This window comes from Cucurbitaria berberidis (assembly GCF_010015615.1).
Source record: "Cucurbitaria berberidis CBS 394.84 unplaced genomic scaffold K460scaffold_2, whole genome shotgun sequence".
NCBI lineage: Eukaryota > Fungi > Ascomycota > Dothideomycetes > Pleosporales > Cucurbitariaceae > Cucurbitaria > Cucurbitaria berberidis.
Window position 1 is genome coordinate 321,105 of NW_024468936.1, and position 21,899 is coordinate 343,003.

Consider the following 21,899-nt stretch of genomic DNA (forward strand, 5'->3'; position numbering starts at 1 on the left):
GTATACAATGGCAAAACAAGCATGTAGCAAAGGACCCAGTCTCCAAATTCTAACATGACACACCAACTCAAAAATTTCATCAACACAACGGCCTTATAAATAGACAGGACTAGGGTGATAAGAAAAGACGTAAAAATAATGAGACAGGATATGCAGCAGTTGTATCTTACTAAACTAAAAAGAAACATGGTTCAATTTCCTTCATCTTGTCACATTACCAAAAAAAGCCGGATACAAGAAAACACCCTTCGGCTAGTTCGCTTAGGAATAACACTCCTACTACACACTCTTTCTTTACTCTTCTTAAACACCGTGCATCACTATACTTCCATACAAGCGCCCAAACCATGCTGAAAACAGTCCACCCGTCTGTCATTTAGTCTGTTAATCAATTACTCAATACCTCTCATCATCCGGCCCCAGCCCCGTCAACCCGCTCGAGTAAAACCGCTCCAAAACCTTAGCAGCATGCACCCGTGCCTGCACCTCCTTCAAGTTTTCCCTCTCTCGCTCAAGGTCGCTTAGCGAGCTTCGTTCACGTCCCAAGATGCGGAGTATGTCTCGCTGCTCATAACCGTTATGCAGTCTTCCCCTCTCTAGATCCTTGAGTTGTGCCCGCTCGTAGTCGAGGAGGGATTCTCGTTCTGCGTCGCGAAGCCTTTCGAGGTCAAGGGTGGATAGGTTGGATATCTGGGGGGTGATGGCGGATGCGATGCCTGGTGTGCCGAGCCATGAGTGTAATGGCGATGGTGCGGCGGCGTCGAGGAGAAGGGGAGATGGGCGAGTGAGGCTCAAGGGTAGTGGATTGGACGAGTACCTTAGAGGCAGACTTGTGGTAAGAAAGCTAGAAGATGTGTGTGGTAGGAGAGAAGACACGCCGTACCAGCCGGCCAACCTCAATTCCGCCCGTGCTTTGTTGACATCGTTTTCGAGCGCACCGCTGGAGTCTATAGCGTCGAGGAAGCGGGCGCGGTGAATTCCATGCTCGCTTTCTAGTTTGATGAGGTTTGGTGGCTCGATGCTGCTGCTGGGTGGGAAACTGGTAGAGGTATATTCCGGGGATGTCTTAGCTGGAGCTTGGACGAGGAATCTTCGCGCCCATGCCTTGAGATCTGGGTCTGGTTCGTAGCCATGGTATATCTCCTTTAGGATAGCGACAGGGTCCTCGTATATAACACCATACGCGTTCATACGCCTGAGCGCATAGTACTTGCACTCATCAAAGCCCATCAAAATACCCAATTTCGCAAACTGGACATCAGCCAGGAGACAGGCTTCGGTGCTCATACCCTGCGGTTTGACAATCGGAGGACCGTTCCTTTCTACCCCTAAGCTGGCTGCGGCAGCTGCGAAAGGATGCTGGTCAGGACGGTATGAGCCCGTGTGCAAAAACTCTAAGAAGCGCAGAAACGTCTTTTCGGAAACGTCCTTGTGTACCCCGAGGAACCGACTTTCCGCTTTGCCGAAGGCTCTTCGGACACCCAGGAAATCATCAATCTTCTTGCTCGCGACGAGGATAGGGTTGCCTTTGAAGATGAACTCGACTGATTTGGCAGACGGCGGGAGTCGTGCGCGACGTTCCGTTTCGAACTCGTGGCGGCGGTCATTATAGATAGTGCCTTCTGCGACTCGAACGCTCTTCGGTTGATCAAACATGGGCTTACAAACTTTGCTGTACCACTTGTCGATGTCGCACTCAGAGATCCCCTCGACGTTACAATGACAGTGACTGCAATACCACTTCTCCTTGTCTTCTCGTTCTACAGGGCCGCCTTTTCGTGGGTAGTAGTATTCTTCGGCGAAGTAGCGAACAGCGGCTGAGCTGTGCCCGAAGCCAAGCGGTGTGAGCTCCTTCCCATGAACAGCTGAAAGCTTCTTGATGGCTAGCATGATCGCCCCAAAGTGTACGCCGTGGTCAAGGCGTCCATAGTCTACCTCTTCTTCCTTCTGCGGTCCACAAGCGACAAGAAAATAGGCATGGATCATGTGATGAATCAGCATCGCAACGACGTCCCTTGCTCGAGCGTATTCGAGAGCGTCGCGATTGAGAACAATCGAGATACGCTTGACATTGGTATTAGGTCCCCAGCTATGCGTGTACGTGGCGCCAGAAATATCTGAGCCCAGACTGCTAATGTCAAGGAAGACCGCATTCTTGAGATGGCCAGCAAAGAGCACCTCGTCAACCTTGTTGAAGATGCGATATGGTATTTCCTGGATTAAGCCTTCCCGTTCAAGCGTCGCTGCTCGGATGCGTATGCGTCTAAGTGACTCAGCAGCATCGCCCGGCGTTGTCTGTAAGCGATGAACCAAAAATGCGACAGCCCAGTCAATATTCCATCCTAGATTCCTGTCGCACTGTGCGAATTGGTCTTGAAGTTGTAAAGCAATATTAGACAGGCGGCGTCGGAAGTCGATGGTCTCGTGAGGGACGTAGAAATCTGTTTCTGAGTCGGATGGATAGGAAGGGGATGGGGCCAACACCAGACGCCCGAGCCCGCGGTCACTGTACAGGGCGAGATGGTCCGCAGAACCGTTTGTCATGAGGCTAGAGATTGTAAGGCGCTGTTATGGCGGATGGTTCGTTCCTATCGAGGTTGCTGGTGCTCAGCGATGCTGCGATATATATATTACAACTGTGGTGTGAAGCCACAGACACTTGTTTCTGCCCAGGACGGCCTAGCAGTAACTCATTCGTTTGCGTGCGTCTCGTGCCTACCCAGCGTCCAACGAGTGGTGGTTGCATAGCGTGGAAGGATTACAGGCGCTTCAAGGAATCGTTTGCCACATGTCGCCGTCCATGATACTGGGTTCGAGGCGATTGTCAGGAAGCCAAATTCTTGCAACCGTTGGATTATCAACCGAATCTCCTTGCAGGATGCAACATTGCGTAACCTGTTAAGCCAATACTGTGGTCCTGTTGGGAGTCGGGCTCTCACAACGCAACACATGCCAGTGGCCGCGTGGTACGGAATTATCGACAAATGCTGTTAGACGAACTGCCACGACTACAGTTTCGAAGCTTAAACTAACACTTGTCAGTACCACCATGGAAACGACCCCGCATCTAATACGTGTGAGATATAGGGCGAGAAAGCGGAGGAGAAGGTGGAGTGCAGGGTATAATATATATTTAGCAAAGCCCACAATAAACACCGGTTGAGCCTCCAATCATCAAACAAGAAAGAACATAGAAATATACAAGACCGCCACCTAAGCGCACCAGATTCGTGGTTCTCAGGCGACGATGTATGGCTCGATATATTGGTCTTGGAACGCTGGCCGATTCCGTTTCCCGAGTTTGTCGTGGCCCCAAGTAAGTTGGCCTCACTCTTGATACTAGCTACGGTGGATCGACATTGGACAGCGAACGAGCCCCGAAAGATAGTCATGCTCTCATCGCTGGCCCTAGGTTTAGTAGCGCGGGCGGTCGTCAGGACGGCGGTCATCGGGACGGCGGTCATCAAGACGGCCGTAGTCGTCTCCCGGCCTTCCACCGACTGGGCCCTGGCTCCTGCTCCTGCCACTGCCACTGCCGTCGCCGTAGTGCTTTCGCCTGAGGGCAGCTAGCCTCTTCTTCTTGGTATGCGCATTGATGTATGTGCCGATGATGAAACCGATAATGTTGAAGAAGGGCACCCAGGTGGTCTCGGGTAGGAACTGCTGGGCAAAGGCAAGCGAGATGGGCGAGACGACCCAGCTGACCTTCATAACAGGCCAGAAGCCGGCCTTGACCGTCGCCTTGACTTGATGGAATGTGCGGGCGCCCGCGATGATGGCCATTGAGATGAGGTAAACGCTGTTCTGAATGGGCGAGATCTGCAGACGTTAGCCAACATGCTCGCACGCTAGACTCTCACAGTTTGGCACTCACGAGTAGGTTGCTGACGAGAATCTGCAGGATCTTGGCCTTCAGCGTCTTGCGCCCCTGGAAGACCTTCTGGAGAAGGCTAATCAGGACGTGGCCAAGAGGCGCGCTGATGAGTGCGCCGTATATGGCCATCTTGGGCACGCGCGAGGTGAAGTAGTTGCCCGACTTGCTCCTATCGTGGGCAATCCACGAGGCCAGGAATTCTTGCAGGCCTGATAGGGTGCCCGAGGTGAGCATCTTGGTGCGCAGGGGGTTGCTCTGCAGCTGCTTGAGGTAGGCCTGATTGCATCGATATGGTCAGTCACATGCGCTAGAGGCATTGCAATGCGCAACACTCACTATGAGGTATCCATTGGGCCCGCCACCCTTGGTGAGGGCTTGCCCAACGCCGTGCAGCAGGCCGTCGTGACCTTTGGTAGCCGCGTCGGCGACGGCGGCTGTCGTCGTCTTGACCGTCTCCTTCTCGAACTTGACCGACATGGCGGCTTCAACAGGATGCGACGGGGGGCCAGCAGCAGATGGGCGCGTGTAGTGAGGGGGTGCAGCGATCGCGCGTCGTGTAGGCGGTGAGGTGGGGAGTGGTCGAGCTGACTTGTGGTGGACGATGGCTGGGGGACAACAGTGTGGGTCTGCGGGTGTAAACAGCGGCGTCCAGCTTCCTCGGCTCTTTTCGCTTTAGCGCCGACGTCCACCCGTCTCGTCCACTGTTGCAGGTTCCTGAAGCATTACCAGCCACGACGACCTCGGCCCTGGTCTTGTGACTTAGTCTACAATACAACTCTTCGCCGCTCAGCTTGCTTCCCTTTGATGGCATCGTGGCCGAGATAAGAGAGGGCACTACCTGGGTATCCTTCGGCCACCCGCCCGGCATGCTGCGCATGGCGACATCGGAGAGCGCCGCTGGGCGTGTTTGCTGCGAGCTGAGGGTACAGCTGCTCGTAGCGGCCATTTACAATCCAAAGCCATCCCTATTGTCGTCACTATTATCATCGCCGTTGGCCGTCGTAATTTCACAAGTACCCTCCCTTCGGTTTCCAAGCTGAGAGGTGCCCCTGTGTCTGGGTTAGTTAGGAGGGCAGATACTACTGGTTTGTGCCACGCCAACTCCCTCACTCAACCTCATGCCCTTCGCTATGCCATCTCCTTCTTTTTCCATGTCTCAAGCCCCTTCTTCTCATTGCCTGCCCATCTCACATGTCCGATTTTCTGCCTCGATTTCTGGTGAGAATTGGGTGAAGACGCGTTTGTTCTGCCCATCGTTTGAATGACTTGGTAACAACAAGCACCTGTAGCCAATGTGGAGTGCGCATTTCAACTATCGCGGTAGTCAAGAGCTAGAAAGAACTTGGAACCTATGTCCAAACCATGAGCAGGAAGCAGAAAAGTCTGTCATATTGCAAGATCCGTATTGGATAGTCCTTGACGACGCGTGTGCATTCTGGATACTCTACTCAGTCCAACCACAGAACCCTCCCCTCCCCCCCACAGTCAGGCAGTACAATTCTACAGCATTGTTAGGTAGACTCACTCTGAAGGCCATCATCAGGCTTCCTGTGTTCACTGTCTGCCCCAAGCTTGCCGAGTCACTCTTTCATGGTCACCCGTACGTCTCTCCGCGCCTTCACCCGCAGCTGCAACTGACCCACCAAAGGCTGCGCACCTGCCTACGGCCTATAATCTTGGGCACCCGCAACGTCACTTCGCCTCTCCCTCTTCCTCCACACCTTTTGGCCCTCCACGCTTCCACTCCTGCTCCTATGCCGCGTGCGTGCCTGTCATCATGAAAGTAGGTACAGCTGATAGCAACCACGCCGACCTTGTTAACCAGACCAAGGCCCGCACCATGCCCAAACGCGTCCGTACGCCAAACTGCACCCATGTTGACATGGACCGCGTCTACACGCGCGAACTGCAGTGCTACGTTTGCGGCCGTTCGCCGTCCGTTGGTTTCCTCTATGAGTGCAGGCAAGACTGCGACTTCAAAACCCTGCGTGACCAACTAGCGCAAGACGAGGACAGGATTGAGCCAGTCAAGTCGGACTTGCGGTTGCAGTTGGAGGCCACTGGATTTAGTGAGAGTATCATTCTTACGGCAGAGGGCGGCCATTATACCAACGCGCAACTCACCAAGCTCAAGGGACAGAAGGCGGAGCTGCGACAGATCATTTTGGATGTGGAGCAAAAGACCGAGATCAACGATGCCGTGGCCAAATTGACGTCTATTGATAAAGCCTCAACACACAACGACGGTGCGCTTAATAGTACACCGGCGAAAGATGAAGTAAGTGTCACAAACAACATCTTACGGGCTGCAACTACCTCTAGCCAGGTTGCACACTTTACAATCAAGCAATTAACATGTCTCTAGACTGCTCCAGGATGCGCCTTCAAAGCCTGTCATAACTGCCGCCCATATTATCGAGACCGCGTCTACATCTCCTTCCACGCCGTCCTCTCTGCCGACTTTGCGCCCATAACGCACAACGACGCCCAGCAACTGCCTATCAAGTCCTCGCAGGTCATGCGCAACATTGGAAACACGGTCCACTCGTTCTCTTCCTCTCTGGTTCATGCTACGACGCTGTCTACACTACCCACGTCGACCTCCTTTGCTACTTCCACCGAGGCCCCACAGACCGCCTCTACTGCTTCTTCAGACTCCAGTGAACTCACCTTCAAGACGACACAAACCGACATGGACGAGATCACGGCCCAGCGCCGTCCGCGACGCAGGTTCTATAAGATGGGCCATCGCAACTCTGGGGACATTGCACACGATCTCTCCCGTCTCCCAGCATTCCTCACCCGCCAAGGCCTCAAATCCGCCGTCCAAGGCATCTTCCGCACAGGCAGAGACTCCAGCTCCTCGGGCTCCAACGTCACGCTCCCACTGGCAAGAACAGGCACGGTGCGCAATCTCAATGAGTCAGAGTCAGTCGGCGAGTTCGACCTTGGGGCGCTGCGGCGTGTGCGCAGACAAAAGGAGAGGAACGAGCTCCGAAACGGGACCTACAGGGGGGGCTTTGAGGGTGTGATAGCGAAGGCACACGCAACGGGCCAGCACGCAGTATTCGCGTCGTCGCATTCAAGAGACGACACTGGCACTGGTGCGGACGAGACGAGTAGCTCCGAGTCTGACTTTTCCGTCTACTCGTGCGCGTCCGAGGGCAGCGAGGTGGAAGTCGAAGGCGGTGTCGCACTCACCGAGGAGGCGGTGGAAACGCACACGCCGGACATCCTGGCCGTCGACGTACCTGACCAAAAGCTCGAGGCTAGCATGCAGAGCGTCGAGATGGACGAGGAAGACGGCATGGGAGCAGATATCGGTCTCCAGAGCATCATGGCACAGGTATGAAGGAAGGCATGGGTAGTCGTTATTGGCGTCGAGCCTCTTTTACAGGAAGGAGTGGAAGTGGGCCTTTTCCCTTGATACCCACCTGATGAACAGCCATTGAAAAAGCAGTCTCATACTTGGAGAAAACTGGCAATTGACTTTATATATCATTTCCATTGCATAGCCACACTGGTACCGTACCAGCTGCTAGCGATCCTACAGTTTCTCTATAATACAAACACGCTTGTCACGTGCTAATAGTACAACACAACATGTTTCTAAAGTGGGGAATCTCATCTCCGTCCCAACTTCCACCTCGCGATCCTAGTCTGGATATTGTCCCACGTGAAGTCCTTCCGGTTGAAGCCCTCCTGGTCCCCTTCCTGCAACACAACCGTAGGGGCCCCACTGCCACCGCCCACATTTTGGACCTCGCCGCCAAAAACGTGTCTAGCCACTCGTCGCAGATCCTTGACCGTCACGTCTTCAATCTTCTTGCACATCTCCTTGACACCAACTTTGCGGCCATGGACCTGCACCTGCCGCCCAAGATCTTCGAGCTCCACCATGCGGGATTCGAGATTCATGAGCAGCGAGCTGCGGAGTTGGTTCTTGGCGCGTTGGACTTCGCCTTCCTTCAGCGCAGCGTAGCCCGTCTCGTCGCCTAGGGATTTCAGTTCGCGGCACATGACTTCGAGCATCTGCGCGACGTGCGTGGGTGCACAGGATGATGCGATGCCGAATAGGCCGCTGTCCGTGTAGCTGTGGTTGAACGCGAGGCAGGACTCGACCCAGCCGTGCTGGTTTAGGACATTGGTGTACAACCGTGAGTACATGCCCTTGCCTGGACCACCAGCGCTGAACGATCCACCGCCACCAAGGAGCGTTTGTAGCGTTGCAAGAGCGTAGATGTCGGGCGAGGAGATGGGCAGGGCCTCGAAGGCGAGGTGGATATGCGAAAGGCGGGGGAGCATGGGGTTGAGCGGCGGCGGTATCGGAGGAAGGGTGAGGAAGCCGCCCGTGTAGTGCGAGGGTACTGATGTGTCGATGGGTGGGAAGTTCAAGTCGAGAGATGTGTTTACAGAGGCATTGGATGTAGCGGATGTGGAGAGGTTCTTGAAGAAGGGTAGCTTGGACAGGAGTTTCGACGTCTGTGGTGGCGCGCCGGTTGGGGTGGGATGGTCTGCAGTGAAGATCTGCTGCTGAGGTGTGGAGCCAGATATGGTGCTGTCTGCTCCGAGGCCGATGAGTGATGGACCAGTGCCCTTCTCCATATCGCCAAAGTACTGCTCTGTTAAGCGCACTGCTTCGTTGTGGTTCACGCCTGCGAACGCGACGACTATCCTGTCGGGCTTGTAGAATTCCTTTCGGTATGCGTCGACGACGTCGCGGTTGATGAAGGGCAATCGTTCCTTGGGGCACAGCAGGGGGTTCCCGAGCGTGTTGTCCTTGTAGGCGGCCATGTGTACCAGTTCGGGGAGGATCAGCTCTGGCTTGCTCCATATCTCGCCAATCTCATAGTCGGCTGTTTCCAGCTGTTGCTGCACTTCTTCTTCCGTGACCAAAGGGTCTCGTATTGTCTCGGCAAGGACACCGACGGTTGTGGGCACGGCCGAGTTGAAGGTTGCCGACTGGTACATGAGGGACTCTCGCGAGGACGCGCATTGTATGTTTCCCCCAAGTGTTTCTAGCTTCTCCATCATCTGGTCGCCCGTGGTGGAGCGTGTGGATTTGAAGGCTAAACGGTCGATGATGTGGCTGACACCTCGCAGTGCATCATTCTCGTACCGCGAGCCGGCGTCTATGTAGACTCCGATGCCAGAGAAGTGGCCGGGGAGCGCTTCGGTGGCGACACGGATGCCATTTGGAAGCGTAGTGATCTGGTCGAGTTCGGCGGGGTCCTAGACGATGCTGTTAGCCGTATGCAAACATGGGTATGGGAGCTGCTCTGCCCACCCTCTCCTCAGCAACCACCGTCGCCAGCCCTCGGCTACCTGTGCATTGCGCTGATCTAGTGAGAGACGAAGAGGCCTGTGAGAGTCCCCGCGCCCATGGTCGAACAGAGCGAGACGTCAACATATTCCGGAAAACACGGGTGTGAATGGAAGATGGGCCCAAAAAGTCGCGCGTTCCGAAATTTCGGGAATCATTGGATGACATAGCACGTGCACGTGACCCGCCCAGCGGCGCGGACCTACCCTCTCTCCAGAAGGCCCCACACCGCAAGGCTCTCCCGAGTAGCGCATCAAGTCGACGCCGTTGGCTTTCCTCTTGAGGGTAGGAAGAGCTGGAAACTAGACACTAGCAACACAAGGACGACTCTGGCAGCAATAACAAGAAGCGCTCTCGGCGTCTCAAACGTCTCTGGCGCTGGTTCGGCAGGTGTTGGCGGGCCGTCTTGAAACCTCTCAGACGATACCATAACCGCAAAGTGACGATTCAAGACTATAACCACATACATGTGTACTTCTCCGTGATGCTGTCAGCAAGCTGTGTATATCAAATCTTGCTTGCGACCATGTCCAATGGCACCCGAAGACGTTGCTATCCTTCCCCCGGGCGCCTCTACTGGCCTAGAGGGCGCTGCAGCAGCGGCTTACTGGTACACTTCGTACTCCTCTTTTGTTAGCTAAGCTTGGCCCGCATCACCAAGTCGGCCCTGATCGCTTCGACGATGCCCTGTGCATTGCTCTTAGAGTCTAGACATTCGCACTCGCCGTCGTCGAATCCGCCTGCCGTCTTGCCTGTCAAACGCCGCCGAAACTCTCCCATTCACACAGCCGCCAGTCGCAGCCTCGGGCCTGCTGGTCCTCGTCTGCGCCGCCTGCAGGGGAGATTAGTACTATGTTCACTGCGCCGGCCCCATCTGCCCCAACCGTTTCCTCGACGGCCATAGCAACTCTCTCGCCCTCGTCGCGATCCACTGGCCTGCAGCGAGGCATCACCTTTCTCAGAAACCTGCACCTGCACTCGGCCGGCCCAGCAGACGACGCACGTGAGGACCCCAGGACGCCTACCACAACACGACCACGCGCTGCTACACACACCCCGCCAGTCTCGCCCGCCGCCTTTGCCTCGTCGTCCCAGAATCTCCCTCTCACTCCTCGTCCGCCTCTCCCCTCGAGACGACAGACGTCCGACGCCCACCTGCCGCCGCTACCAAGCCATTCGCCGCCCGCCTCTCCCACAACAAACATGACGAGAACCCGCGCAGAGATGGCCTCGCCGCAGCTCACGGTGCGCAACAACACGGGGCCAACGCCAACGTCAACACCAGGCCCCGCCAGTGGAGACCCTGCTGAGAATGGCGTAGACGGCACGGCAGCTACCAAGCACCTCCCCTCCATTCGCTTCATCCCCCACCAAGATCCCCGAGCTGGCAGACCTTCGCTGCAGTTCCCCACCATCACACGCACGCTCCCCGACGACTCTGCCGTGATCCGTGTAGGACGATACTCGGAGCGAGACAACTTGCCAGAGGTGCCTTCAAACACGCCCTCTGCGGCGGCAGTCGGCTTCAAGTCCAAGGTGGTCAGCAGGAAACATTGCGAGCTGTGGTGCAAAGACGGCAGCTGGTATATAAAGGACGTGAAGAGCTCGTCAGGTACCTTCTTGAATCACATACGTTTAAGTCAGCCCAACGTCGAGTCCAAGCCGTTCAGAATAAAGGATGGCGACATTGTCCAACTGGGCATCGATTTCCGAGGGGGTGAAGAAATGATCTTCCGGTGTGTAAAGATCCGTGTCGAGTGCAACCGCGGCTGGCAGCAGGGGCTTAACACGTTCAAGTGAGTTTAGTACACAACGCACGCGCTACCAGCCGACCGCTGACCATAGTAGCAAACAAACACACCAGCGGCTGCGGAACCTCGCCAAGAGCAAGAAAGAAGGCGACACTGCGTCCACGCATACTTCCGAGTGCGCCATTTGCCTCATGTCAATAGCAGTAGGTACTCGCGTGTGACCATGTAATAATGCTCCATACTGATCATAGCTTTTAGCCTTGCCAATCCTTGTTCGTGGCACCCTGCTCGCATGTGTGGCACTACAAGTGCATCCGTCCCATCTTGAATGGGCCAACGTGGCCAACCTTCCTATGCCCCAACTGCAGGGCCGTCGCTGATCTCGAAGAAGACGCCGAGGACATTGGCGACTTTGAAGATTGGGCTGAGGAAGGCGAACCAGTGAACGGTGACGCGACTGCCAAAGTCGACAACGAGCAGGGAGATCGCCACGTGACGCCCCGGGCGTCGATAGCACCCATCAACGGCAACGAGCTGGATGGTGGAGTGGACCTGTCGGACCTGCAACACGCCATCTCGAATATCAGCATCACGGAATCGCTCAATGGGATCGCAAATCAGCCTCTTCCGGAAACACCAGACCGCCATCTAACGCCTGTAACTTCTTCTGTCACGCAGCCGGTGACGATAAACGTCTCTGGGTCGAATGAGTTCTCGGGGCTATCGCCTCTGTACCCAACGCACCACGACGGACTACTGCCGGATCGCGCACATGACGGACCCATGACACCACGCAACGACGCCGGACCGTTTGTCTTGGACGGCAGCGCGGGAAGGGCAGCGGGCAATCGCCTCAGGGATGCTTCGCCAGGATCGGATTCGGGAAGTAGTGGGGCGCCCAGTCTACCACCGGTGCAGTTTAATTAGGCGAGAAGAGGAAGTGTGTACGCGCGCGGTGACTGATCGGTTGATTTTGCTTCCTTTCCAATCTTGCATCTCCTGGCGTACATTGGCGCCATGGAGCTTACGAAAGTTACGGTCGAGATATATCATTTGCATGCGATATAGCCAAGGAGGGACGGAAGAGGGGCCCTAATGTATTGTATCAAGTATCTGCTTCATGGGTTGGCGGAAAGGGATTGACACGCGCTCTTTGCTTTTTACATCCATCATTACTATCTTGTTGCTGAGCAGGCACAAATAAACGCCATATACGTATCTACGGCAATCATATATACGCTCCAGAACAGTCTGAGAATAATGCTTCGCTCCACATTAAAAAACTCAATCACTAAGGGGTATACGCGATTAGCTGAACTCGCTGTGCATAGCTGTATCTCGTGAATGATCATCAGTCGAACATGCCACCCATGGCCCTCCCTTCATGATTCGCTTTCCACTCTTCAAGCAACACCATGACCTCCTGCCGCGTGTCTTCAATGATGCCGTCCATTTTGATGTCATTCTTATCGTAGCCGAAGGGGTCTTCGAGCTGGACACCAATACCTTCTATACCGTACAGCGTAAATGCAACAATGGCCACAACCAGGACACTCCACCACCGATAATCGTCCACAATCGCAAACGGCAGCACGCACGTAAAAAGCGCGAGAACTTGCTTCTGGTGGATGAGGTGCGCGATAGGCAGGGGCGTGGAGCGAATCGTCTCCATGCGGCCGTACGCGTCGACGAGCGAGTTGAGCTGCACAGTCATTTGCGACGCGAGGGGGCCGTGGAACCAGCCGCGGTCGTAGCCTCGTCGCAAGTAGCCCTCGACCAGTATCGTTAACTGCAGCGGCAGACCTAGTCCCTGGTCTTCATACCCCATCAAGCCCTCTGGCAGCAGGGACACGTACTCGTCTTTCTTAGTGGGGATTGTGTCGTCGCCATTGTGCAGCGTGGACCCGGATCGAGATAGCAGCGGTGTGTTCATCGAAGGCGTGGCGGGCGAAGACACCGTGTGGTCGACATAACTCGGTCTCCTGGACACAGGCGTCGATCTCGCATACGGATTGGGCTGGGGCGGCAACGACGCCAGACTCGCAGGCGGGATATTGAACTCTGCACGCAAATTATGCTTGATCGCGTACAGCACGGCGATCAGCACGCGCACAATCCTCTCTGTGTCCCTCCTCTCCGCCATGGTAGTCTCCCCATCTTTCCCCCGCGAGTTCACGAGAGATATTCGCGCCAGGTTGCGCACGCTGGTACCGATGGTCGTCAGGCAGTTTCGCCCCGTCCAGAAACGATCGTAGCTTGTGCTGTTGCGGAATACAAGCATCAGTCCTACGACGATGGAGAGCGAGGGGATGATGGTGGCGGGAATGGAGATGCTGTCCACATAGCGCGTGTCGATGTAGACAATCAGCACGGTGAAGAGCGAGTGCAGGAGCACGGGGACGAGGATGATGTCGTGAACTGCGCCTTTTGCGAAGCGCAGGACCAGCGGCAGGCGTCGTGGTTTGCGGCGGAAGGCATGTGCGAGAGGGTAGGTTGGGCGGCGTACGGGCTCGGGTGGAGACATTGCGGAGGAATTGGGGTGAGGGTCGTTCTGTTTGAACGTTTACTGGGAGGAAGAGAGGTCATGGAGGAGGGGGAGATGCTGCTCTTGAGACCCACTGCCTTGTTGTTACATGGAGTGGGGTGATCTGGGGAAGCGCGTTATATGGACAGGGATGTTCTGTCAGACATTTCAGGGTTTTTGAGGTCAAAACCTCGCTACGAGATGAAACTTGATGTTATCTGTTTGATAATTTTCTGACCGATCATTGCATATTCATTGATTGTTGCTTGGAAGACGCGTTGAAGACTAGAACTCGAGCTCAAGGGATGCTTTTAATGCTTCAGGGTCCAACATCACATGCAAGAACGTGGAGTACACGTGGGGGCCCCCATGACAATGACGCGCTTCAGCAATTCCGAGCGACCTCGGCCAAACCGCGTCGATCTATTTTCGCTTCAACCTTCCACAGACTTGACAACGCGACAAAGGAATTGTTCTCGGGGACTTAATTGCGTGTTGCGAGGGAAAACTCAATTCTAGACAAAGATGGAGGACTCACATCCTGCGACAACGACAATCCCTAGCGACCGCGATATCCTCACCGAGCCCGCAATACCTCCACCTGATAAGACGCCAAAGCCTCCAATATGCCCTACACTGCTCCAAAGACTGCGGTTCCTCCTCCTCAGATACCTCGCAAAAGCCGCCCGCTCAACAGACAGCACCCTCCTGCGCCTTTCAAAGCTCCTATCCACACCCGGCGACACCGACGTCCTCCTCTGCACAACCTCCTACACGCTAACCCTCGTCCACGCCCTCCTCTCCCGCCTGCTTGAGAAGAAACTAGCAAACGTCGCCGTCGACATAGCCGAGAAAGCAAACGGCATCCTCCTCCCCGGCGAAACGCTCATCGCAACCCTCCCCGCACCGACCAGCACAAAGCTTCTCGCCATGACAGTCGGCAGCTCAAAAGCCATAGCAGATACCATATCCGATTATCGCGTCTTTGTGCGCATGTGGAGTATGTTGGGCCTGTACACGTGGGCGCGAGCAACCTACCTCGAGCCGCTACCCGCCGACGCAAGTAGGAAAGAGCACGTCCTACGCGGCCTAACGTGGACGGCCATCGCGTCTTGCGTGGGGTGCCAAGTATTCGAGAACGGCGCATATTTGAGCTCCAAGGGGGCTTTGACGAGCGCGCGGTGGACGGGCGACGTAGGCAAGGCCAGGGAGAATAAGTGGTGGATGTGGAGTTCGCAGCTGTGGGCTGCGTATGTGGGGGTTGAGTTGGTCAGGCTGGGTGTTGCGCGGTACTATCCATCTCCTTCTCAGGACCTAACTCAGACTCCTCCTGGTGATGACGGTGAGAAGGAAGATAAGATCAAGATAGAAGAGAGGATCAGCGCGGAGAAGCTGGAGAAATGGCTATGGTACAAGGATCTCGTTTCTAACCTTGCGTATGCGCCAATGACGCTGCATTGGTCGGTGGAAGAGGGCTTGCTGAGCGATTGGGGGGTCGGGGCTTGTGGGATGGTTGCTGGTGGGGCGCAGTTGGCTGATGCTTGGAGGAGGACTGTGTAGGATGTGGGGAATCGTGGGCATTGGCGGGAAGAAAGACTACCCGAGACTTTTGAATGGCCTTTAAGTGGATCAGATCTGCGGAAGCCGGTTTTTTAAAACAATGATACCATCTAGTTTGTTCATTTCAAGAAAGTTAGATATGGACACTTTCTATTTATTTCCAAGCTATTTGCAGTATAGGTAGTTTACTGCGTTGGTAGATTTATAGATGGCCATGTGCTTAGCTTTCAGTGACAAGCCTACAGAGTGACAAGAGGACCGTTAAATCTATCACGTTGCGCTTCTTCAGAACCAGAGCAATAAGCTTGCTGCTTCCATACTGAATTTCAATGTCGTAGACCACTGTGATTGCAAGTCACGTCAATGTTACTTCCGGTATGCCATTGTGTGATTGTAACTTTAAATATAAACCCTCCCTAGCAATTCTACCTTACTCTTACAAAGTACACCTAAAATTATAGACGGCCATTCCATAAACTCCACCAAACTCTCAAGTATTTCAAATATCCAAACAACTACACTAAGCAAACTCGACAACGCACCTCGATATCACCAGTCAACCGCTCAAAACAATCCGACTCCACCAATCTATACGTAGTACGACCTCAAACATGTGCACAGAATGGAAGCGTAAATGGACTCAATGCAACTGCGTCGCGCACCACTGGTTCGTAAATTGCCCGAGAATCGACCCTGGTTTCAGTCCAAGAAACTGTGCGAGATATAAGTTCAAGTGGGCGGCCGACAGACAGCCCGGGATTTGCATGATTTGTCGTATTAGGGGGTTGAGAAATGATGATGGGTATGTTTCGGGTACTTAGGTGTTGGTTGACCAAGAAAGAGTGGTCCTTAGCTTTTTTGTATTGTGTAGGAAGTTAAATTTAAATGATATGATGGCTGGTCCATAAGGTAGTAATAAATAGCGTTCTTCGATACTCCGACACCTCTACTTCGCCCCATAGTTTGAACTCTAATATATACAAGTGCGGGTTTATAGGTCAACACCGAGTAGCAGTGTAATACTATAGCTAGCTTCGTACACTAACGCTCTCCGAGAACTGCAGTCGAAGACATTCCAGACTCTCAATACATAAATACACCCACAATATCCAGTCCCAGTACCAGCATACTTTAGTAGAATCTGACCTACTTGTCGAATTGGAACAGACGTGGAGGTTTCTCCTCAGCATAACTACCTTCAGTGCTGGCCGACATTCCTCTTCGCGTACTTACCGTCTACTCAACACTATCCGCAGTTACCGTGGTTAATCTGCTCGTATACATGTATAACTACACCAAGACCGATCCACCTCCCGGATCGGGTGCTAGTTCCCGAGCTTCCCTGTCGATCAACAGCCACACACAGCCTATCAAAAGCGCACATGTGCTCGACGACACAAAACCCGGCGATAAGAAGCATGAAACGCATCGTTTTAGTCTCCGGCGAATCATTCTTTGTACCTTCCTGATCGGCGCAAAGTTCAGGCCTTGGTATACGAGCATCGTGATTTCCCGGTAAGTCCTGCATTGGGTTTGCACGCAAGGAGGCAGTGTTTGGGCGAATCAGAAAGCCCAACGTGAGGAGGTGCTTCGAGGGGTGAAGTAGCGCGGTCGCCCCGCTGAGTTTCCAGCTGCAGAATTAGGACGAGTGTTTATATGGAGTTACTACTGTGATAGGCTGATACCCTTGCCGGAGACATTACCGTAGGCCCTCACGGAGTAAGTGTTGCTTCTGGCAATAGCTGGCGAAGCTTGATCAGCTTAGCGCCCTGAATTAATCTATTTGGTATGAGATCGTCCAGGATAGAGCTGAAGAGGTTCGGAGTCGACCGCTATGTTGTTTGTAGATCGTGAGTATAAAGAGGGGATGGTGTGCGCTTCCTCAGTGTGTGCTCGATAACCCATCCGATCCCTCGTTACATCAGACAAGAAAGCCATTCGCTCGCAATTTCTGCTTCTATAGTCGCCATCATGAAGTTTCTCTCAACCCTCCTTCTCTTCATTGCGCCGGTCACTCTTGCTCTCCCTACCTCCGTCATCACTGAAGCTCCAGTTGAGAACCAACTCGAGGCAAGGCAGTGCTTTGTCAGGTGTGGTTCCACATGCTACACCAGCGCACAGCTATCTGCAGCACGCGCTGCTGGATTCAATCACTACAAACAAGGAACCACAGCCGGCAGCTCTACCTATCCTCATAAGTACAACAATCGCGAAGGGTTTGCCTTTATTGCTTCCGGGCCCTGGCAGGAGTTCCCAGTAAAGACATCCGGTGTTTATACAGGAGGTAAATCACCCCAAACATGTTGAAGTAGCTTGTATACTGACCAGTTAATGTAGGTTCTCCCGGTGCTGACAGAGTCATCTTCAACACCAATGGAGCCCGTGCTGGAGAGATCACCCACACTGGCGCAAGTGGTAACAACTTTGTGAAATGCAGCGGGTGGTAGAAGGTGTCTTGATGGAGAACGGGCTGAGGGCTTGTACGTAACGAGGGATCGTTGGGGACATATCGATGCGATTCTAAGCTAGATCCTAGATCCATCGTTCTACCAACGAGATACGATTGAATGATAAGCACTAAATGACTGTACCAGAGTCGAGTATCTGCCAATGTAACGTGAGACTGAGGAGACAGTTGAATGAGACCTCCGTTATTCGAATCTTTGAATGCTCGATGGCTCATTGAAAGAACTCGGTGAGCGACTAGGCGAGCGAACAGCATCGCTTAAAGATACATGAGATAGGTCAGAAGTGTGCAAATACCTGCAAAAGTGCCGGGGAAAGAAGGTATCCAGCACCGAAGGCTTCTTGCAATTGAAAGGTTATCCAAAATCGCAGCTACCAATGTCCATTAGATTGTTGAGATCAATAAAGACGAACATTACAGTATCCGGAGATCACCCCTCTGTCAGATCAATGCACTCAGCGCCCTTTGGTCTTCGCAGAGGCATCATAGCGGCCTTGGCGCGTTTCGTGTGTCTTGAGTAGTGTCGCGGATGAGTGGGTCAAAATAGGCCTTCCGTGTTGAGATAAATGTAATCCAACAGTGAATGACCACCAAGGAGGCCGTTCTACGATTTTCTGACGCGAGTTTGTTGCATAGAGATGGATCGGCGCCTGGGACTAGTGAGACGTGCTGGTATTTCCTCGACGCCGCGTGGAACTGTCGGATGACAATCGATACTCAGTCAACCATACAGCAATGTAGACAGAAGTCTTAATTAAGAAGTACCCCTAGGGATGTGGTACTGGTGCGTTGAGTCGTGGATTAAGTCGAATCCGCGTGCTCTCCAAGCGCGAAGTCTGGTGCATGCCATAGCTTAGCGGAACCTTGGAACTTGAGCGCCTCTGGCTCAACTCTACTCATCACGTCTCGTACCTATCATGCACTCTGTTTTGAGGATGTCAATGCTCGTACCAGGACGTGTCCTAGTACTGAAGAACTGGGCTTCTAAATTTCAGGACTCGCAGCCTATCCCAAACGCCCCATTTAGTCCCTCAAAGCCATGCCATAGCTCATCTTCTAGGAAGGCACTCATGGCGTCCACTTTCTCTCGAGCACTTTGGCGCCTCTGCTTCAAGGCATCTCCCAATATCGTTGCTGCTGAAAGAGCCATATCCGACTTTCTGCCTAGATACCACAGTGCTCGCACGCAATTGTCAGCTCGTCGAAACGTGTCCTCCTCATCAAGACAGGATGGCAACATCGTCTCAGACTCAAGCAACACGACGCCTGCCTTCGCAAATGCGCGAATCAGTACCGCAGTCCACGGCTCTGTTAGAAGGGCCCCCTGCGTGATTGCAAAATGGAAATCTCGTGATTGCGGGAACGGAGCATCGTCTCGTGGGCATGCGCAACTCGCTATATCTGATAGCGTCCAGCAATTCCTCTCGCGGAAGCTCGCTACATAGCCAGCTGAGATGCGTCGATTCTGCGCTTCCTCAATCCCAAGGTCAGATTCGTCTACAATCTCGATGAGATCCGCTAGAAGGAGCGTTGCGAGATGCCAGTGGCTAGTCAGGCAGATGTACCAGGACTGTATGCGGAAGGGTAGGTCGTCATGGGCATTGATGCAATCCTGGATGAAGGGCGCGTATAGGCGGCTCCAGTGGTCACACACGTCTAGCGCTGCGTTCAGAGCTTTTTCGATCTCTTCCCCCCGGGCATTTCGGGCGAGGAGGGTTTGGATCCTAGTAATTCTCCTGAACAGCAATACCTTGACTGGAGCGGCATCGCACAATACAGCGGCGGCTTGGTCGAAAGAACACGGCCATCTGGTGGGAGCATCTTGCATTCGTGCGTGCTGACAAGCGAAGAGATAGTCGTCCCAATGGGCGTCACTCTGTTCCATTGGAACAAGGTCAGTACTATTACTGTTCAAGTCTGCCACTTCCCTGTTTTCGTTGAGTACCATGTCGCTGTCTTCATCTGACACCACCAAAGGTCGCTTATGCATTGCTGCTGATAGGGTGTCGAACATGACTCCCAGCCAGAAGAGCAAATCGACTGTTGCGCGATCCTCACTTTCAAGGCGGCCAGCTGATGGACGATACTTCTTTCCGCAACGCGAAGCTCTTGGAGCCGTCCGCGATTTATCCCCACGTATCGCCATCCTCGACCTTAGTGAGTGTATCAAACGGAGGCCCTTCTCTAGATGTACTGGAGGCCCTTCCGTATCCATTGCGAGGTTCATTTTGGACAACAAATCCTCACATTCGTCCATATCTTGATCCTCAGCATCTAGTGGCATTTTCGGTTCTTGCCCACCTCTTTCTGGCACTCCTACCTCCGTTTGCTGATGCTGATCCGGCTCTTTCACACGCTCCTGTCTGCCTTCGTCGTCTTCGATAGGCTTTTGCGTCAAGGCAAAGACAATCTCTGCTAGCACCACCCGAAACGATTCGATTTCTCCAGCGGCTTGCAGTGCACCGCGAGCCTCATGCCATGCAGAAATCTGGAGTGCTCGATCGAACTCGATCCCCTCTGGCACACTTTCGTTGTTCCCGGAATCGAACACTCCATTTGCACCATTACTATGGAATGGATACTTTGCTCTGCTCCTTTGGCTGGACTGTGCCCACTGACTAGCAAACGCGTAAATCGCCATGTTAAGGGCCTTGCTTGCCGCTCTGTCCTCGGCGAAGGTGAGCTGCCTTCCTCTGATTGATGCAGCTAGACGATCAAGCCGAAATACTCGATAATACATGCGATTCCAATCCGGAGAGGTATTCGCTTTATTGCCTATCGTTATATCAACCCTTGCAGTATTCGGGCACGTTCGCTCGGTCAGCCAACAGGCAAGGGCGTTTTCGAAACTGTCATGATAGATCTTCAGCAAGCCTTCAGTCAAACACGCCTTGTTTATTGCCGAATTCAAGTCGTTTACAAACGGTATTGGTGGACAAGGGAGCGAACCAATTGAGACCGGTTCTGGTGTGCGACGACGTCGTTTTCGATTGACGCGCATGATAGCGCGGCTCGTCTTGGGGGCAACCGTGCTCGTATCGTCGTGTTCTGGATACGCTTCGTAGGGACTCTCAATTGCGATGGCGTCGTCAGCCCCTTCCGATAACGTGTCTATCGATGATCCTTTGCCCGAGTCGCAATGGAGTGTAGCCTGGCTGTCCTCAAATGGTTCACTCAAATAGCTGAAACCATCTCTTTCGTCCTGTTCAGCTTTGCCGGGGGAAATGGAGGGGGCAGACTGGAACCAGGATAGGGAACTGGAATCGAGAGTCGATATCCCGCTTGGAAAGTCACCGAAAGTTATCCCCAGCTCTATCGGATTGATCTGTGGCACGGGATCTACGTCATACCCTGTATCCGGTTGACTGTCGGATTTCATAACATGCGCCTGCGGAGTAGCCTCTCGTTTTACCTGCAATCCGCCAGAGGAGCTGCTTTGCGTTCGACGACGTTTTGCTGGCGGTGCTGCACTCTGTGGTGGCTGTGCCGCCTGCAACACACGTTGCGACCGAAGCCATTCAAAAGTGCAATTTTTCTTCGTTTTCTCGCAGTTTGCGCATGAAGCCAGAGGCCCGTAGACATCTAGATGGTCAATTGCTGCCTATCGTGTCCCTTTGACGAAGCGTGGCTTACCACTATAGTGGAACACCGTTGGGTTCCCACTAGACTTATTAGTATCCAGCAAGGTGTCCTCCAGGATGGCCGCGTCGCACGCTCTCTTCCCCTTGCGACATTGATCACAGCATCGGTTCTGCTTCCTGCTCGTCTTCGAAGGCTTCGTGGCGCCCATGGCCGACGCCGGCGTGGGCGACGTCCATGCATAATCGAGGAACGACTTCGGTTGAACGTCGACGAAATTCATGGTTAGTTGCGTGCGACCCGGACTCTATGGCGAAAAGAGGATAAACCACGAGGAGATTGCAACGACCATGGAGAAAGTTGGTGCTGATATGCACACCCCGCGCCGGCGGCATTAGTTTCACACCCCAGGTTCGAAAGCGGGGAAGGCCAAGCCGTCCTAGCTACATGTGACAACATCCATGCAGCCAACCCGACAGTTATTACTACAATATGACTTCGATACCCCCCTAAAGACAGTACGCAGTCGACCGACTTACAACGGCCCTTTGATCGTCCAGATTTTCCTGCTTTGTGCTCCCTTCAGCAAGATACGCAACTCGCTCGGACAATCTTCGCACCTAACTCGACAGAACTTCGCCCGAAACTGCATGCACATCCCAGTCCGGTACAACTTTCCCGTTCCCGAGCGCCTCCATCATTGGCTTCAGTATTCGCAGACCCCGTGAAACTCTATCAAAAAGGGCCGTTCGGGATCACGGATCGGTCCAAAGCGGTCAACGAGCACCAGTCCTTTTCACCGCCTTGATGACCCCCATGCC

At 53.7% G+C, this 21,899-nt stretch overlaps 9 protein-coding genes across 9 annotated transcripts; 4 read left to right on the plus strand and 5 right to left on the minus strand.

The window, feature by feature from the left end:
* Window positions 1-864: 864 nt before the first annotated feature.
* On the minus strand, window positions 865-2,355 carry K460DRAFT_264433 (uncharacterized protein; the record flags this gene model as incomplete). Its single annotated transcript, XM_040927491.1, has 1 exon — window positions 865-2,355. A coding segment is annotated over one exon (1,491 nt), but the record flags the coding sequence as incomplete, so codon positions are not given.
* A 1,059-nt stretch (window positions 2,356-3,414) lies between these two features.
* Window positions 3,415-4,351, minus strand: K460DRAFT_281295 (uncharacterized protein; the record flags this gene model as incomplete). The annotated part of the gene is made up of 3 exons (XM_040928478.1): window positions 3,415-3,819; window positions 3,875-4,150; window positions 4,211-4,351. The coding sequence occupies 3 exons, from the start codon at window positions 4,349-4,351 to the stop codon at window positions 3,415-3,417; spliced, it is 822 nt and encodes a 273-aa protein (XP_040789546.1).
* A 1,363-nt stretch (window positions 4,352-5,714) lies between these two features.
* On the plus strand, window positions 5,715-7,226 carry K460DRAFT_392445 (uncharacterized protein; the record flags this gene model as incomplete). Its single annotated transcript, XM_040935889.1, has 2 exons — window positions 5,715-6,152; window positions 6,240-7,226. The coding sequence occupies 2 exons, from the start codon at window positions 5,715-5,717 to the stop codon at window positions 7,224-7,226; spliced, it is 1,425 nt and encodes a 474-aa protein (XP_040789547.1).
* Window positions 7,227-7,498: 272 nt separating this feature from the next.
* On the minus strand, window positions 7,499-9,319 carry K460DRAFT_329868 (uncharacterized protein; the record flags this gene model as incomplete). The annotated part of the gene is made up of 2 exons (XM_040930757.1): window positions 9,162-9,319; window positions 7,499-9,106 (listed from the first exon to the last, which is right to left on the minus strand). Exons 1-2 carry the CDS (start codon window positions 9,282-9,284, stop codon window positions 7,499-7,501), a joined length of 1,731 nt encoding a protein of 576 aa, XP_040789548.1. The 5' UTR covers window positions 9,285-9,319.
* Window positions 9,320-10,400: 1,081 nt separating this feature from the next.
* On the plus strand, window positions 10,401-11,875 carry K460DRAFT_278504 (uncharacterized protein; the record flags this gene model as incomplete). The annotated part of the gene is made up of 3 exons (XM_040928261.1): window positions 10,401-10,993; window positions 11,046-11,151; window positions 11,207-11,875. 3 exons carry the CDS (start codon window positions 10,401-10,403, stop codon window positions 11,873-11,875), a joined length of 1,368 nt encoding a protein of 455 aa, XP_040789549.1.
* A 424-nt stretch (window positions 11,876-12,299) lies between these two features.
* On the minus strand, window positions 12,300-13,579 carry K460DRAFT_383511 (uncharacterized protein; the record flags this gene model as incomplete). Its single annotated transcript, XM_040935454.1, has 1 exon — window positions 12,300-13,579. Exon 1 carries the CDS (start codon window positions 13,470-13,472, stop codon window positions 12,300-12,302), a length of 1,173 nt encoding a protein of 390 aa, XP_040789550.1. The 5' UTR covers window positions 13,473-13,579.
* A 208-nt stretch (window positions 13,580-13,787) lies between these two features.
* K460DRAFT_363103 (uncharacterized protein) lies at window positions 13,788-15,311 on the plus strand. The gene has a single exon (XM_040932758.1). It carries the CDS (start codon window positions 13,998-14,000, stop codon window positions 15,030-15,032), a length of 1,035 nt encoding a protein of 344 aa, XP_040789551.1. The 5' UTR covers window positions 13,788-13,997; the 3' UTR covers window positions 15,033-15,311.
* A 1,692-nt stretch (window positions 15,312-17,003) lies between these two features.
* On the plus strand, window positions 17,004-17,479 carry K460DRAFT_402356 (ribonuclease-domain-containing protein; the record flags this gene model as incomplete). The annotated part of the gene is made up of 2 exons (XM_040936520.1): window positions 17,004-17,316; window positions 17,370-17,479. The coding sequence occupies 2 exons, from the start codon at window positions 17,004-17,006 to the stop codon at window positions 17,477-17,479; spliced, it is 423 nt and encodes a 140-aa protein (XP_040789552.1).
* An 892-nt stretch (window positions 17,480-18,371) lies between these two features.
* K460DRAFT_51453 (uncharacterized protein) lies at window positions 18,372-21,450 on the minus strand. The gene is made up of 2 exons (XM_040938480.1): window positions 21,133-21,450; window positions 18,372-21,081 (listed from the first exon to the last, which is right to left on the minus strand). The coding sequence occupies exons 1-2, from the start codon at window positions 21,359-21,361 to the stop codon at window positions 18,491-18,493; spliced, it is 2,820 nt and encodes a 939-aa protein (XP_040789553.1). The 5' UTR covers window positions 21,362-21,450; the 3' UTR covers window positions 18,372-18,490.
* Between the last annotated feature and the right edge of the window lie 449 nt (window positions 21,451-21,899).